At 39.5% G+C, this 16,415-nt stretch overlaps 1 protein-coding gene across 9 annotated transcripts in view; it reads right to left on the minus strand.

Annotated features, from left to right (window-relative positions):
- Nucleotides 1-16,415, minus strand: part of ULK4 (unc-51 like kinase 4) — a 440,534-nt gene that overhangs the window by 284,421 nt on the left and 139,698 nt on the right. For 8 of the 9 annotated variants that reach the window (XR_007772329.1, XM_050937890.1, XM_050937888.1 and 5 more), the window contains exons 23-25: nucleotides 11,505-11,638; nucleotides 2,742-2,863; nucleotides 2,378-2,434 (exon numbers count right to left, since the gene is read on the minus strand). Coding sequence is in view for 8 of the 9 variants with exons in the window: in XM_050937890.1 (XP_050793847.1) it covers nucleotides 2,378-2,434; nucleotides 2,742-2,863; nucleotides 11,505-11,638 (313 nt within the window). In the remaining variant the exon portion in view is untranslated. The remainder of the gene's footprint in view (nucleotides 1-2,377; nucleotides 2,435-2,741; nucleotides 2,864-11,504; nucleotides 11,639-16,415) is intronic. The other variant, XM_050937889.1, reaches the window with a different exon arrangement.

Consider the following 16,415-nt stretch of genomic DNA (forward strand, 5'->3'; position numbering starts at 1 on the left):
TCCTCCTCTTCATCAGTTCGCAGAGGTGGAGCAGTTATGGAAGCTATGGGAGACTGTCAGTACTGTGTGTCTCTCAGGCATTTCTGAAACCACCGAGACCCTGGAAAAGCAAAATTCCTGTGGTACCGGGGATGGTGGGCAGTACTGCTGAGGTAAGATGAGCAGAAGTGACTGATGTAGAAGGTGCTGATGGTACTGGAGGTCTCTTACACGGATGAATGACCAGTAGGTGTTGGTCTGGCCTTCTGCAGAGCCGAAGTACTAGGTACCGAGGCTCTAGAGGATGCTGTCAGTACTGATTTTAAAGCTGTTTTCTCTCTTACCATTCCATTCACCCAACAGTAGCAATCTTCTAGGGCCCAAACTCTTCGAGTCCTTAGACTTTCTGGCAATGACAATACCTGAGGAACTTCCAGCCTCATAGGTAATGAGCTGGAGATAGGCGGGTGCCAAGGTGGTCGACCTGGCCGGGAATCATCTCTTACTGGTAGATTCTCTACCCAAGGGACATAAAATCTGCTTTCTGGTGGCTTTTTGAGAGGAATCTAGGGATTTCCTCTTCAAAGCCATGGGGGAACGTCATGCCAAAGAAATTGATGGAGTAGGCCTTCTCAAGGACTGTGGTACAAGGAGGGTCCCTGGGCTGGGGTCAGAACTCTCCATCATAAACAGACATAGTTTTAGTTCATCATTCTTTCTGGCCCTTTACTTTAATTTAAGGCAGAAATAACACTTTTGAGGGACATGTAACTCCAGAGACAGCGTATACAGCATGACTATCTATCACTGACTGGGATAGCCCCTTGATAGGAAAGGCAATGTTTAAACCCAGAGGAGCCAGACATACCCTTTTCAGGCTCCCCACAGGGAATAACCAAGAAAAAAAAATTGTGGATGCTATTCTAATAAGAAAATATATATACAGACTCCTAAAAATAAAAGGAAAAGGGAGTACTAGAACTAATGGAAACTCTATGAACTAATTATCTCGAACAAGAGGAAAAAAAATACAAGTGAGGTAATCTCAATTCGGATGCTGCTGAAGTGGTTGAGAAGGAAATGAGGGCAGTTTGCCCGCACAGCGCTATATAACCCTGTTGCAGGGCATGAGATGGTAGAATGCATGTGTGGGCCAAACAGACACTGCCCTGGAAAAGCTAGGCCCATATGTTTGGGGACGGTGTTTCCAGCTACAAACCGACCATGCTGCACTAAAGTGGCTTCATATTGCCAAGGGAAACAACAAAAAACTGCTTCGATGGAGTTTAGCTCTCCAAGATTTTGATTTTGAAATTCAACACATTTCAGGAGCTTCTAACAAAGTAGATGCACTCTCCCATGAAAGTTTCCCGGAGTTAACTAGGTAAGTTGTCCTTGGAATGTAAAAAAATCTTGTAGTTTTACATAATTAGTAGTATACTGCTACGTAAAATCTCTGATCTGAGACTGTTCTAGAAACAGTCTTTATGAACACTATCTTTTCAACCACAGACAGGTGCGGCTACATCAAACTCTAAGGAACAAGAAAAAGTGAAACAGTAATCTAACCAGTCTTCAGTGAGAGCTTTTGCAATCTACCATGTGAATAAATCACTAATTTAAGCACTTTGAAAATGTGTCCTTCAAAATATTTTGTTTGATCATGACGTGCAACTTTTAAAATACACTTTTCTCATTTGACAGTGGTGATCACTTTCATACTAGAAACTAACAATACAATACAGAAGTACTACTTCATTTTAACTACAGTGCTCTATGGCATATTTGAAATCCAGCACAGTTTTTATTGTTAATGTCAAAGCTAGACAGCAGATGCTGAACATGACAAATGTCTTAGCTCTCTAGTTTATGCTGCTCAGCATTTCATCAACTAAATATAGTGCAAATGTACTGGCAAGGAGAAAATGATAACATAATTCAGATGGGTCATATTCTTAAACTAGAAAAAGCATGTGTCTTATTAAATATGACTGAACTGAAACAGGGTATTATAGTTTATCTTTTACAGCACTTAGGAAATTATGCATTTATCAGAAATTATACAGTATGCAGAGCAGTACACTCAGTTATATTATATTAAACTTCTAAATTATCTTTTTCATTATTTGAATGACCTTCATGACATTTGATCTTAAATACTGTTTCCATGGAGAAAGCCATTGTATTAGGTTTTTGTCTTTTAAGCAAATATACTATTGGAAGACCATACATTTTCTGCTAAGAAGTCAAACGTAATATAGTAAAAATAAAAAAGTTACATAAAAAAAGACAACCCCATTTTTATTTTAACTATTCTATATATTGTATAAGATTAATTCCCAGGAGAATACACATTCCTGATATACAAAATGTTAGTATAACTGAACTTATTACTTACAAGCAAAGTTCCATAGTTAAAAAGAAACTCCTCAGTTACAATCTGGGGACGGAATACCTATTTGAGCAGAGTTTTGGCATAAGAGTAAATAATTAAAAACATGATAAATGTAGCATATTTTACAATGTGTTTAAAAAAGCATAACATTTATTTTGTTTTTATCATTAGAATTGTCTAAACATAACTTCACAGATAGGGCTCAAGTCTTCATTCTGTCACAGAGCTGGAAATCCCATTGACTTCAGTTAATGCTGACTTCACGTAAAGAAGGCAGAATTTGGCCTACTCCAATTACAATCAACATAAAGTGCATTTAAGGAGCATACAGTGGTTTACATTGTTTTCTAATTAAAAAAATAATTACCTGGGATGTCACAAGGTGAAGAACTATTGGTATCATGGGAAGGCACATCTTCAGCTGTTTGGCCTGAGTTGTTGATGGATGTTTACGTCCAGAGACATTAGCTAGGGCACTAAGAATATCACCTGTAACACACAGCAAATGTGTAAGATGCAGCTCAGTCTACCTCAACTTAACCGATTTAACTAAACAAAGGGGCTATTGACATTTTTTATCATGTAGCCTGTATGAGGTTTCCCAGGCTTAACCTGAAGAAAAACTATTTCTGATTCTTCTTACAAACTTAACTACTTAAAGAGGGTTTGATCCTGCAAAGTGCTCGGCACTCTAGACTTAATCCAAAAAACACCTAAACGTGCTTAACTTTAAGCATGTGAGCAGTCCAAATGGATTTCAGCTGATTACCTTCAAAACAACAAACAACTTAGTCTCTAATGCTTGCCAGTAAGTTGCTCTGGTGCATGTGGATTTGCGAACAGAACATATACCTTTCTTCTCTAGATAGTAATTCAGAATGAGCGGCAAGGGGTATATCAGTTATCCTGGCTGAAAATTTTAACCAGTTATTGCCAAAAATACTAACCCTTAGTTTCACAATCTCACACTAATGTGAGAAATTAATTTCTCCTTCATACCAAACGGGTGTCAGTGACAAACAAGGGAGCTGAGGCTAATTACTGTGTTTGTTGTTTTATGCATAAAAATGTAGTAGTATGGTGGCATGCACACTACTTTTCAAGGCAAACAACTGTCACTCAAACTTCTGCAACCACAATAACTCTGAACTCCACACTTCCCTACAACCAGGGATAATTTCTGGTCCCTGGAAACATATGTAAATCAAGTCTCCATCCCCTTCTGACTCCCAAGGAGTCAAATACATATCAGAATGAACCACAGGAACTTTGTTCAGTCTAGTCAAGTTTAGCAATCAAAAGTTGGAGAAGCCTATTTAGCAGCTTTCCATAAGATATTAGAAAATAGCATTCACTGACTTCACTTTAAATCAGGGTTCCCAAACTTTTTGCCTGCATGACTCCGTTTTGAGACACTGTTTGCTGTGACCCCAGAGAGCAACAACACAACACAGCGACCAAGGAATTAAAGGAATTTACACATTAAATGTGTTATTTAATGCTCTCTAATGTGACACATAGGCTTGTGTGTTGCAACACAGCTTCTCGAAGTCCAGCGGTGTGATAGAAATTTCACATTTAATCTATGATGTAACATCAACAGAAGATCAATACTGAGATTTGATGGACACAAGTGAGCTGAATTCCAGCTTCACACAAATATGTGCTCGCAAATGACATCATCAATTTCAAGGCACGTGTTGAGAGTGCAGGATATTCACTCTTGGCAGGGAATCAGAACTCCAGGAGAGAAAGTTGGGGATAAATTCCTCACAAGAATCCACTGCAGGAAATTTCAATGAGCTGTTTGATTTCAGCTGCTGGCAAATCCATAGCATCAGGCTTGCAGTGAAAGGGGGTTTGTACTCGATCCTACTTTGTCATGTCCAACTTGAGGGAAAAGGATGCAAACTTTCCTTCATCTGGTTGAAATGCTTAGCCATCACCTGTGTGGGAGGCTGAATAATTTCACTGTCAGCCAGGAACTTGCAGCACAGACACAACGAGTTACAATGATTCTTTATCGAGTGCCAACAGTGTACTCAGGGTGGCACAGAAAGAAGATATGGGACCTGTCTTAAGGAACTTAAGAGCAACTGCAGATTCCCATCTCAGAAAAGGCTAGCACAGGCTCCTACCAGCTCAAGCAGAGAGGATGCTCTATTGATAAAGCCGTTGCCTACTGAAAAGGATCTTCTGGATTCAAGTCTCTCACCTGGATAGCTGCACAGTTGGATAGTGCAAATGGAAAAACGGAATCTGCAAAGACACCTCTGCACAGCCAACATATCCAGACTGGCTCCACAAATAGAACACCAGTAGGCAGCCATTTTACAAAAATGGTAGCCTTTGCACAACATGACCTCACATGCACTGTATCCGCGAGGCCACAACGTGTGGAGGCCATCATTTTGTAGGTCAAAATGTCAGCCTCCTGGCATGGCATTTGTGGAGCAGGTCTGGAAAAATCTGGGGGCAGACGGCATCATCTCACACAACGAATATGGTCTGTTGGACCCACGACCCCGTCTGCTGATGGCACAACCCACCCCTATTGAGGGCATAACCCACCGTTTGGGAACTGCTGATTTAAATTGACGGTTTTGGATAGTGAAGTCTCATATTAACTCTAATCATGTGCAAGATACTGTGTATAATTTCATATAGTTTAAACACACATACACACAATGAACACATTATTTTTGTAGGATGATATTTAAAAAAACTGAACTCTTGAAATACAGTGAATGAATTCCTAGCTCCACGGAACTGAATGGCAAAACTATCAGTGACTTCAGTGAGGCCAAGATTTCAACCAGGATTTCTAGATGATAAAAATTAACGTTTTCAAGGAGCATATAATTTTTCTGGAATGTACTTCCACAAAAGAGAAATGGATAACACAAAGTTATCTAAAGCAACAGGGATTCTTGTGAGGGACAGGTAAAAAATAAAATAAAAAGGATAGTTAGCATGAGCCAATGAGGGAGCACAGCTGAGTTATTGAAAACATGCCTCAGGCACAACTAATCTAGAGAAAAGGATCAAAAATATGATCACAAAGGGGAAGATTGTGGTTTAAGAATCAAGAAGTGTGAGAAAACCAGCGAACTCCACTCTGCCTGATCTTGTTATATATGAACTACTGTCTCTTGCAAACAAGAGGCCTTCAGTGTATGCATAAAAATGGAAGCGATGGGCAGGGGAAAGTCTCTGCTTATATGCAAAGAAAGAAGAACAATGAATATTTTCAAAGCTTTGAGAGTTAATAAATTCTGCCCTTGAATGTACACATATTTCCTGTTTTTCCAAGCCTATAATAGAGTCACTGAACAATTAAAAGCCAGATTCTGCTAGCCTTATACACAGTTGCAGAGATTTTAAGGCCAAAAGGAACAGAGACTCATCAGACCTGTCCTTTTATATAAAACAGGCCATAGAATTAATTCATAATAATTAACTGAGTAGTATCAGTAGTTTATTACTCAAATACTTTCATTGACTTTAATACTCAATGTAAGAAATGGAGGCAGAACCTGGCCTTAAATTAAATTAAAAAGGAGAGATGTGCAAACAATTCTATTCCAAGTGCAAGATACTGTTCATAAAAATGAATGTATTTCCCATCATTTCTCCAATATGTGAGTCTCAATAAATAGTCCTAAATTTTAATAAATATGTACTTCTGGTTTTGAATCAATAAATTATAATATGACAAAGCCATAGTTGTGGTAAACAACAAATGCTGAATCTACCTAACCTGTTATTCTGGCTTTCCATATTTTATGACACACACCGTGGTCATCCTGTTGTCAAATTTTGCATTAGATAAATAGGTACAGACATCTCATTATTCAGTATGACTGTATATTTATTATATAGCAAATACCTAAAATGCAACAAATACAGAAGTAAAGTTATTTAGTTAACAAAGGCAAATGGCAATTTTTAAGGCTGACTAGACTACTATTGATTTACTTTAACTTTTTAAAATAAATATTTGAAATCAATTTCTATTTTTAAATCTGGTTTATAGCTACATCTGCTGGAAGAGAATGGAATTAGAAGGGAGTTTAAATTACACATTATGTGTATGTGTATATATATATAATTAGCCAACATCAATTTCCAGCTCAGAAATGTAACTGCTTTTAATTTGTTTCACTTTGCAAAATGTGTCTGACTTTGGACATTTTTCATATGAGGGAATAACTTTCACCCCTGAATCACAATATATTCTTTCATTATCCCAAACAGGTAAAGAGAAAATACTCTTTCATAAAACTAGAGATCTGAAAATTAATCTTAATAAAAGCCAAAACACAAAGACAGCCCTCCCTTCACCCAAAAACAATGCAACCCCTCTCCCCAACATTAACTGGAGAAGGAAAACAGAGTGGAGAACTTATGTTTGATGTAGAGGTTGTCCAAAATATGCCTTAAAATTATACATTAACAATAAAGGCAGAAAATTGCATGTAAAAGACAGTACGTTATTTTTGTTATTGTCATTATTTGCATTACAGTAGTACCCAGAGATCCCAAACGAGATCAGAGTCCCACTGTTAGGCAATGTACAGACATTCAGAGAGAGAGCGCCCCCTCCTGAGAGCATATACAGTATAAGGCCCCAATCCTGCAATTGACCATACATGATCATCTGATATTTAGTTACTTAGGAAAACAAAGAACAGGTGTGGTTTGAGGGAGAAACAAAATATTACATGGTTGTCATAAACACATAGCTAAGGGTTAATGTTTCTTTCACCTATAAAGGGTTAACAAACAGTGACCTGCAAACACCTGACCAGAGGACCAATCAGGAGACAAGATACTTTCAAATCTCATGGAGGGAAGCCTTTGTTTGTGGGTTTTGGTTTTGGCTTTGTTCTCTCTGGATCTTGGACAGGGCTAGAGGTGCAACCAGGTTTCTGCCAATCTCCCTGCTACAGTCTCTTATCTATTCAGAATTGTAAGTAAGAAAAGGCAGTCACAGTCTTAAAAAAAAAAAAATAAATTTTTTTTTTTTGGCATATGTGTACTTGCTGGAAGTAGCTTAAATTGTGTTTCTGCTGGAGAAAGTTTCCTTCTATTGTTTATAAGTTGAAAGACCCTGTAACTTTTTACCATCTAAAGTGCAGAGATATACCTTTTACTTTTTTCTTTTTTTATTAAAAGGTTTTGCTTTTAAGACCTGTTTGATTGTTTTTTCCCCAGTTGAGGCTCTAGGAAATTGAGTCTGTATATACCAGGGAATTGGTGGGGAGGAGGGAAAGGTAAATTTCCTCTTTGTGTTAGATTCACGCAGCTTGAATCTGGATTGCCTCTGGGGGAAGGTATCATTCCTCTCTGTGTGGTGATTCAAGGAACTGAATCACGGTGATCTCCTAGTGTACCCAGGGTGGGAAAGATCTGGGAGGAGGTAAAGAGGGGGGAGGGAATGGTTTATTTCCCTTTGTTGTGAGACTCAAGGAATTTGGGTCTTGGGGTCCCCAGGGAAGGTTTGGGGAGACCAGAGTTTATCAGATACTCAGAATCCTGATTGGTGGCAGCCTATCAGATCTAAGCTGGTAATTAAGCTTAGGGGAATTCATGCTAGTACCCATATTTTGGACACTAAGGTCCAGATTTGGAAATTATACTATGACAATGGTCTTTGTACATGGATTTTAAAAATAGGAAACTTTAAAGCCTACCAAACTTTACAAGTGCTACCTCTTTTTTTCCCTCATTACTAAAAACAACAATTAACACGTAGTGAGGAATAAAGAAATTGTCATTTCTTGGACAACTTGGCAGATGAGTTTTATTCCTCTCCTCTGCCTGGGGTTTCCAGAGGCTCTGTCCTTTGCCCCTACTCTCTTCTCCCTTTACCTCCATATATTTTGGGGATTTAATAATCTGCTAACAGAACTTTAACTGCCATCTTTACAATAATGACTCACAGATTGACCTCTCCACTCCTAGAGTATCTTTCTCCATCCAATTCCACATGCTAGCCTCGCTTTGACATCTCCTCTTCCTGGAAGTCTTGCAGTCAAATTTGTACTTAACATCTTTCCTCAAACACTCTCCACATTCTCTCTCAGGCTTGATAACCCAACCATTCTCAGACCTCTAATCTGGGGGTCATTTTTGTTGATTCTTCTTTTGCCTTGCATATCCAGGCTGTGCCCAAATTTTGCCATTTCATCCTCCAGTACTTGTCCAAGATCTATCAATTTTTTCTGTTCAAACAGCCAAAAGTCACCTAGCCCCTCATCACATTTTATCTTGATTTGTATAAGCTTCTTGTCTCTGGCTCCATAGCACCCACATCTCCCTCTTCATCCTGTACAAATTGCTGGTCAAATGACCCTTGTTTGAATACCTAAACTGCTGCATCACCATGTCAAATTCAAACTTCTTGTTCTCACGTGCAATTCCCTTCACAACTCTCTGCTCACCTTTATTTCTGCTCTTATCTTTTATCACATTGTCCCCCACCCTGCCTTGTGTGCCTCTCACAAAATCCTACCTTAGTATCTCCTTCCAAACTGTACTCTGTGACTGGAACTATGTCCCTGAGGACTTTGGCTGTTTGAATAGAAAAGCCATTAGCATCTTATCCTTCAAAACTCTCCTCAAGACCTATAAACATATTTGAAAATTAATGATGGCTTCAGGAGAAGACTGGGATAGTTGGTACTACTTATATAAAGTATGTTAGAAGAACTTTATTAAGAGAACTCTCAAAGGTTAGGAAATACCAGAATTAAGATTGTGCAAACTTAATTCAACTCCCTTCTGCATTATTATATAGTCTAACTATATGATCACATACTATTTTTTCCACAGGACCCTGCCTCATTCAGTGCACAGGATAGATATGCTCTGGGGATAAACCAGGTATGTGTGGTGAAGTTGCTCTCTGTAGGACCTTGGCTTGTTTGTGCTAAAAAGGTGATAATGCATTTCAAGTCTGTGCCATTATGCATATGCGCACACAGTCCAAATAATGCACAGGCAAACTTTCTAATTTGAGTGCTCGGCTTTGCAACCTCAACAATATTCTTTTACAGAAGTGTTTTGTAATTTTGTACATTTTTAGAAAAGCAAACAAATACTACCATGTGGCATCTACGACACCCACACAGGTCCTCAGTAGGGTTGGCAACTTCAGATCCACCACAGACTTCTGTCACTTGAGCTAACAGAATAACTGATAGAGGATGACCACTTACTACTGCTTTGTGGATTGGCAAGAGGGAATGAGATGTCTTGCCAGTGGTTTCACAGATATTTTCTGACAGCAAAGGAATGGTAGCTCAGGAATCTTGGGTTCCATTCCAGGCTCTGGAGGAAAGTGTGTTTAGTGGGCACAGACTCTTCTGTTCCCCCCCATGCTTGACCTCTTCTGTCCATCCTCTCGAACCTGTCCCTGTCCTGTCTCTTCCCCTCCCTGGCTCTTTATCCCAGTCCCATTCTTCTTGCTTAGTCAGTCCCAGTCTCCACTCCTGTTTCTTCTTACTCCAATCTTCACCCTACTTCAAGTCTCTCCCACTCCTCCCCTTCCCTATTCCCAGTCTTCTTACCTAGACAGTCCCAGTTCCCCCATTCCAGCTCCTCATCTGATCTGTCTTTCCCCTCCATCCCACTGGTTCCTAATCCTGGTCTCCATCCTCACACTTCTCATCCAGTCTCAGTCCAGCCTCCACCCTCTCTCCAGCTCCTTTCTTCACCCGGTCTCCTCCCTTCCTCAATTCTTGGTCCCAGTCCCTTAGTCCAGCCATCTCAATTCTTCTCCCACACCCCAGCTACTTGCCAGTCTGGCTCCCTGACCCTACTCTATCCCACACTCACTGGTTCCAAATTCCCGGCTCCTTGTCCCAGTTTCCGCCACTCATCTGATGTCAAGCGTTCCTTTTCCCTCACAAGCTCCCAGCACCAGTCTCCTTGCCAACCCAATCACAGTTTCTCCCTCCCAACCCCTCTAGTCCCAGTTTCACCAGACTCCTTGTCCCAATCTCTGGTCCATGTTTTGTGCCCCCAGTATTCAAAACAGACAGCATCCTCCTCCACAATAACTGGCCCAGCAGAGGGGCCACTGAAAGCACAAGAGAGACAGGTTCCCTGCTCTCAGTTCCAGTAACAGCCCCAATCTTTTTGTGGGGAAAGTCCGACTTCACCTCTGTAGAAATGGCCTGGAGTATGCTCGGGTGCTCTGTGGGGATGGTGAAGGCACAGTCTGGTCAGCACCAGGACCTGAGAGAGGCTCAAGCATGTTCACTGAGGTTGGACTGTTCAGAAATTAGCTGCTACAATAAAAAGTCTCTACTAAGGATGTGTGAACTTTGATTATCCAATGGCTTATAATTTGGTAACATTCGGGTGGATTTTCATGGGGCTAGCACAAAGCACACCCGGACACAAAGACCACTCCCAGCCAAATTTGAAGTCACTACTCCACAACATGGAGGCATTAGAACTGACCAGAATTTAACATGGGCAAAACAATGATTTTTCCTTGTTCTTGTTATTAGAGACACCTGAACTGTATTGGCTGAAGTTTTCTAGAAAAACTCATCCTGAAGCAGAAATCTAGCATGTAAAATTTTACCCCCAAAGTTTTAAAAATTATAAGCAACTGAAATCAGGGTTTTACAATGGACAACATTAATAGGTGGTGCTACCTGACCCAACTATAACCATATACGTTCTCCCATAAATGTATATACACTTACACATATATGTTTGTATAATATATACAATTGCATCTCTCTTCTTCCATGTTTTGTAGGTCATGGTTATACTGCAAGATCTTTGGGGCATCGACTGTGTCTTTAAAAATATTTATACAACACTTAGCATAATGGAGCCTCAGTCCTGACAGGGACCTTGTGTGCCACCACGATTGAAATATTAAATAAAAGAAAACATTTTTTCAAGATTCAAATGCAAAGTATTATATGGTCACAATATAACTAAGAAATTTGATGAAGCTAATGCCATAAACAGTAAATGAGGGGGAAAACATATTTCTACTTACCATTGTCTTTACTCTTTAAAGAGATACTTAAATGTTCCACAAGGGAGTGAGGAAAGAAGACAGACAAAAAAATTATTTTCATAGTCAGCCAGCTGAATTTACCTAGAACTCCTGGCAGCTCCTGCACAATGTGATAGATGAGAAGGTCCAGGCATTTTGACAGGTATTCACTGCCGCTTTGCTGCTCTTTTCCTGGTGCAGTCTTTCTGCTGTCTCTTTCAATGTACATCACCAATCTACATATAAGCAAGTGCAAAAGATTATCTCTTGTGACAAAAAACTGATACTGTATCTCAAAAATGCCACCGAGGCAAGCATTTCCAGGGGGGCATAGTTACAAGCAAGATGACGTGTGTGTTGTTTCAGTAACTTGTTGAAAACATTAGATTTTTGTCTTTAAAACAAAGTTCCTTTAAAAAAAAATCTTTCTATGGGGAACTACAGATAAGTCAAATACAATTAGCCAAATTAAACTCTAGTGTAAGGAAGTGCAACTCTATTAGTGTAAATGGTGATATAAGGCTTACATGAGGAATAAATTGGCCGTTAAAAACTGAATAGGAGATTCTAACTTTAAACAGTTTATACTAAATTGTAATGCAAAAAAATTGCTTAACCAAAGTAGCAAATTTTCAATTTGTGTACCTAAATATACATTTCTGTTACTTAAAAGATGTGATGTGATTTTCAGTGAAGCCACAAATCTCAAAGTTAATGACATATACAAGTACCATTGAAAATCAGGCCACATATGTGCACCACTGGACAAACAAGAATTTAAAAAATCAAGAGTCAGATTATGCCCGGCTACTGTATAGGTGTGCAACCTGTGGGGGAGAGCACAAGAAACTTCTGCCTCCTTGCATCCCAGCATTAGTGGCCAGGAACAACTGCAACTTCTGTTTGCTCCCTCCTGTTCCCCAGTAGCGAAAGCCACCAGAAAGGCCATAGCGCTGATTTTCTTCCACAGCATTGGTTTAATGGAGTTGTCTGAAGACACAGAGAAGTGCACACTCTGCACCACTGTAGGGAATTGTGCAGCAAGCATATATCCCTTGTGTGCCTGTGGGTTCCTTTTTCAGGCATGATCCCTCCCAGAGCTCACCCCCAATGTGGGCCAGGATCAGGATAGTCTCTTCCAGCATGCTCCAGTATAGGAGTATATTTAGCTGTAATAAATAATAATAGGCATACTCAAGAAGCCAGAGTTAATGACATTTATTTAAGATCAAATTTCTCTGTGAAGAGGAAAATGCACTGGATTAATCTACACATCTGTTAGAAATTAATTTTTTCAGTCTAGAAATTATGGCAGTGAGCTTTGAGTAAGAAATAGGGTTACCAATTTTGGTTGGATGTATTCCTGGAGATTCATCACATCGCATCACATCATCTTTAATTAAAGATTAATCTTTAATTCCTGGAGATTCCAAGCCAATCCTGAAGGGTTGGCAACGCTAGTAAGCAATAATTTTAAACTATAGTTTAGCAGTAGGTTTTTGGTATACTGGCAGGGAAACAAATTACAAATGGATTGGATCTGTTATCAGGATTTTAAAAAAGGACTATTTCTAGCTCTCTTAATCCATCCCCTTTCTTAGCCAGTATTTTTAAAAAATAAATAAATAGATGTGACAGAGAAGCCCAGTGGTGGTCCACTGTTCCGTGTAGTCTATATCAGCAATTCTTCTCAGGCCTGACATATGCACTATACCTACCATGTTATTGTCATAATTTGCATCTAAAAGGTATTATATACCATTTGAAAACGAATGACACACTGGTGATGAATATCCCTGTGAAATGTACATATTGACATTGTATGAGGAATTATCGATACTTACTAATACTATGCTTTTTTTAAGTCTGTGACCATACTAAGGGAGAAAGAGGTTCTCCCCCAGACAGGAGGGAAGGCAGCTACCTAACTCTCTCCAGTGTAAATTAAGCAAAGGACGTGACCAAAGTCAAAGAAAAGCACTTTTACAAGCAAGGTAAACAAAGCCATCAGTAGAGTGTATGGGAAAAGAGGACCCCTTAATCTTATTGGGGGAAGGAAACTGTGCCCACAGGAAACCTTTCTGCTTCCTGAAGCAAGGTCAATGAACTTTGGGAAGATTTTATGTTACAGCGTGTACACACACACACACACACACACACACACACACACACACACACACCCTTCACCTGAAGGGACAAAGGAACTGAGCACTTTTACAGGTACTGGCCAAAGAGTATGGTCAGCCATGGAAGAGACTTTGTTAAAAACACTTCTCTGAACAAGAGACTCAGGTTTAAGTCTTAGAATCACATTTTTACTTTTGTTTGCTTGTAATCCTTTCTAACTTTAGTCCTTATACGTAAACCTATATCTTTTGGTTTAATAAACTTGTTTTACTTTTACTGTAAACTAAGCCAGTGCTTTGATTAAAACAGAGTGTTTGCTAACCCCAGTTAAGCTAATAAACTGCTGGTTATTCTCTCTAAGGGATCAGTGAACCTAACTTTCGTAAGTGTTCAGTGAGCAAGGCAGATGGTTTAGGGGAAATTTGGGACTGCAAGGGTATTGGGGTCACCCTGCAAGAAGTAACCAAGATTGATGGAAACCAGGGTGAAGCTACTGTGCTTTGAGCATGCTGCTGTCAGGGCGCTGTTGTGGAAAAGACCACCACCCAGTTGATTTTGGATCAGACAGCCTGAGGCACCTTTATTGTTATAAGACTATAAGATTACAAGTATGCATACAGGGAGAGACAGCGTAACCCCATGTAAGGGGTAGGCTGCTCTGCCCCTTACAATTTTCACCAAGCTTATAAAGGTTAAAACCGCAAAACGTCATATTGATTACACAAGTTATTTGTCCTTTTCTGGTAAATTAATATTGCAAATCAGCAAGCTATTTTAACATATATTATGCATTTTGACAGTGATTGAGCAGGAGGAGGGAAAAAACTTGTTCATCTTAGCCTCCAATGATAGAACAAGAAGCAATGGGCTTAAACTGCAGCAAGGGAGATTTAGGTTGGACATTAGGAAAAAGTTCCTAACTGTCAGGGTAGTTAAACACTGGAATAGATTGCCTAGGGAAGTTGTGGAATCTCCATCTCTGGAGATATTTAAGAGTAGGTTAGATAAATGTCTATCAGGGATGGTCTAGACAGTATTTGGTCCTGCCATGAGGGCAGGGGACTGGACTCGATGACCTCTTGAGGTCCCTTCCAGTCCTAGAGTCTATGAGTCTATGAGCTGGTCATTCTATAAATGAGCAAGCTATTTCCACACTTATCATGCGTTTTGGCAGTGGGTGAGCTGGTCATTCTGTAACTCCACCTTGCAGTTACCGGAAGCAGGCAATAATTATTATACTATATTTTGCTTAAAGCAGCTGGCACTTAAGTGACCCTTTGTCCCCCCCACCCAGTTCCTCTTTTGTCAGTGCTTCATATCCTGTTTCTTCATACATAGTTGTATGCTGATTAACAAATTGTTCTTAAGTAGCATTGGTTTAGTTAAGCCTGAAGCCTGCATATAGGGCCTGTAAAAATAATTGCAAAGCTTCTTTACCTAGAAAGCAATGGCAAACCTTATTTAACGAGACGGGGGGGAGGGTTATATTCCCTATCAGCGCTGAATCAAGACTGCACAGCATTACAGGGCAGACAGTGACACTATCCCTTCCTGGTCTGAGTTGGACCCTAAATGACACATTAATATAGAAATCAAAATGTGTCTTATCTAGGATGATGAAAATAACTGGATTTAAACAACTTCTTGTGCAAGTATGTGGTATGTTAGGGCCCAGTCCTGCAAAACTTTATTCAGGCAGGAGAACAGTTCTATTATAAAATGGGATTATTCACAGGAATAAGAACTACTTGCCTGAATAAAAAGAGTTTGCATGATCAGGCCCCTAAGCAATGATGATACTGCATATTTTGAAAAACAACAAAAACCTTTATTTTATGGCTTATATGTGGGGGGAGTAGGGAAGCGAGAGAGAAATAAGTGATCCATTCAGTAACCATTTACTTTTTCTTACTTCAGCAGCCCACAGACAGCAGATCCAGCCATACTTGCCAAAGGTTCTAGCTATTTTCCTTAGACTCTCGGTATGATTTATTCAATTATGGTCAATTTCAATTAAATATAATACATTAACTGTTCAAAAGCCCATCCAACTTTCATTATACAATATGCTATGTAGTTTTATTAGACATTTTCAGTTGCCTTGAATAATTAAAACAAAATAACTTAAGTTGTTTAAACAAGTTCTCTTCACTGAGAGAGAATATGTTTAACCAAATAAAGTATGAGTAAAACATGACATGAAAAACCAGAGTGTCACATTTTTTCTTTAAATAAATATTTTTGCAAATTTAGTTTGAGTATGAGAGTAAGTTTAGATTCTCTGCACATTATCTAAACAAGCTGTTAAGTGAAGGCTAGCACAATAAGTTTGATATATATTTATATTTTAAGAAAGGAATTCTCTCTTGCAAAATCCAATATAAAGAGAGTCTGAGAAGCATTAGATGTGTTTACTTATTTTGGGAAAGTAAAAAATACATGTAAAGCTCCTGAGTATGGCCAGCTCTCTCCCTCTCTTCATGTGCAATGCCTTCCCCTTTTCAAAGTTATCTTCTCTCCCACAAAAAAGCCAAAATTGACAATTGCTTCTAAAAAGGACCATCAATATTTCTTTAAATTATTTGATAGCATTGATCGACTCAACAAAATCTTGCCAAATCCCACATAAGCACAGTCAGCTTTAGGGGAGTTTATTGTTCTAAAGCCCTAGGCAAACACTCTCCCCTCCTCACAGTCATCCACAGAATAGGGCTGTCAACTTTCTAACTGCAGAAAACCAAATACTCTTGCCCGCCCCCTGCACCCAGGCCCCACACTTTCTCTGATGCCCCACTCATGCCATCTCCCCTCCCTCCATCATTCGTTCTCCCCAACCCTTGCTCATTTTCACTGTGCTAGGGCAAGAGGTTGGTGTGCAAATGGGGT

Source organism: Gopherus flavomarginatus, chromosome 2, assembly GCF_025201925.1.
Source record: "Gopherus flavomarginatus isolate rGopFla2 chromosome 2, rGopFla2.mat.asm, whole genome shotgun sequence".
In the NCBI taxonomy this organism is placed as follows: domain Eukaryota; kingdom Metazoa; phylum Chordata; order Testudines; family Testudinidae; genus Gopherus; species Gopherus flavomarginatus.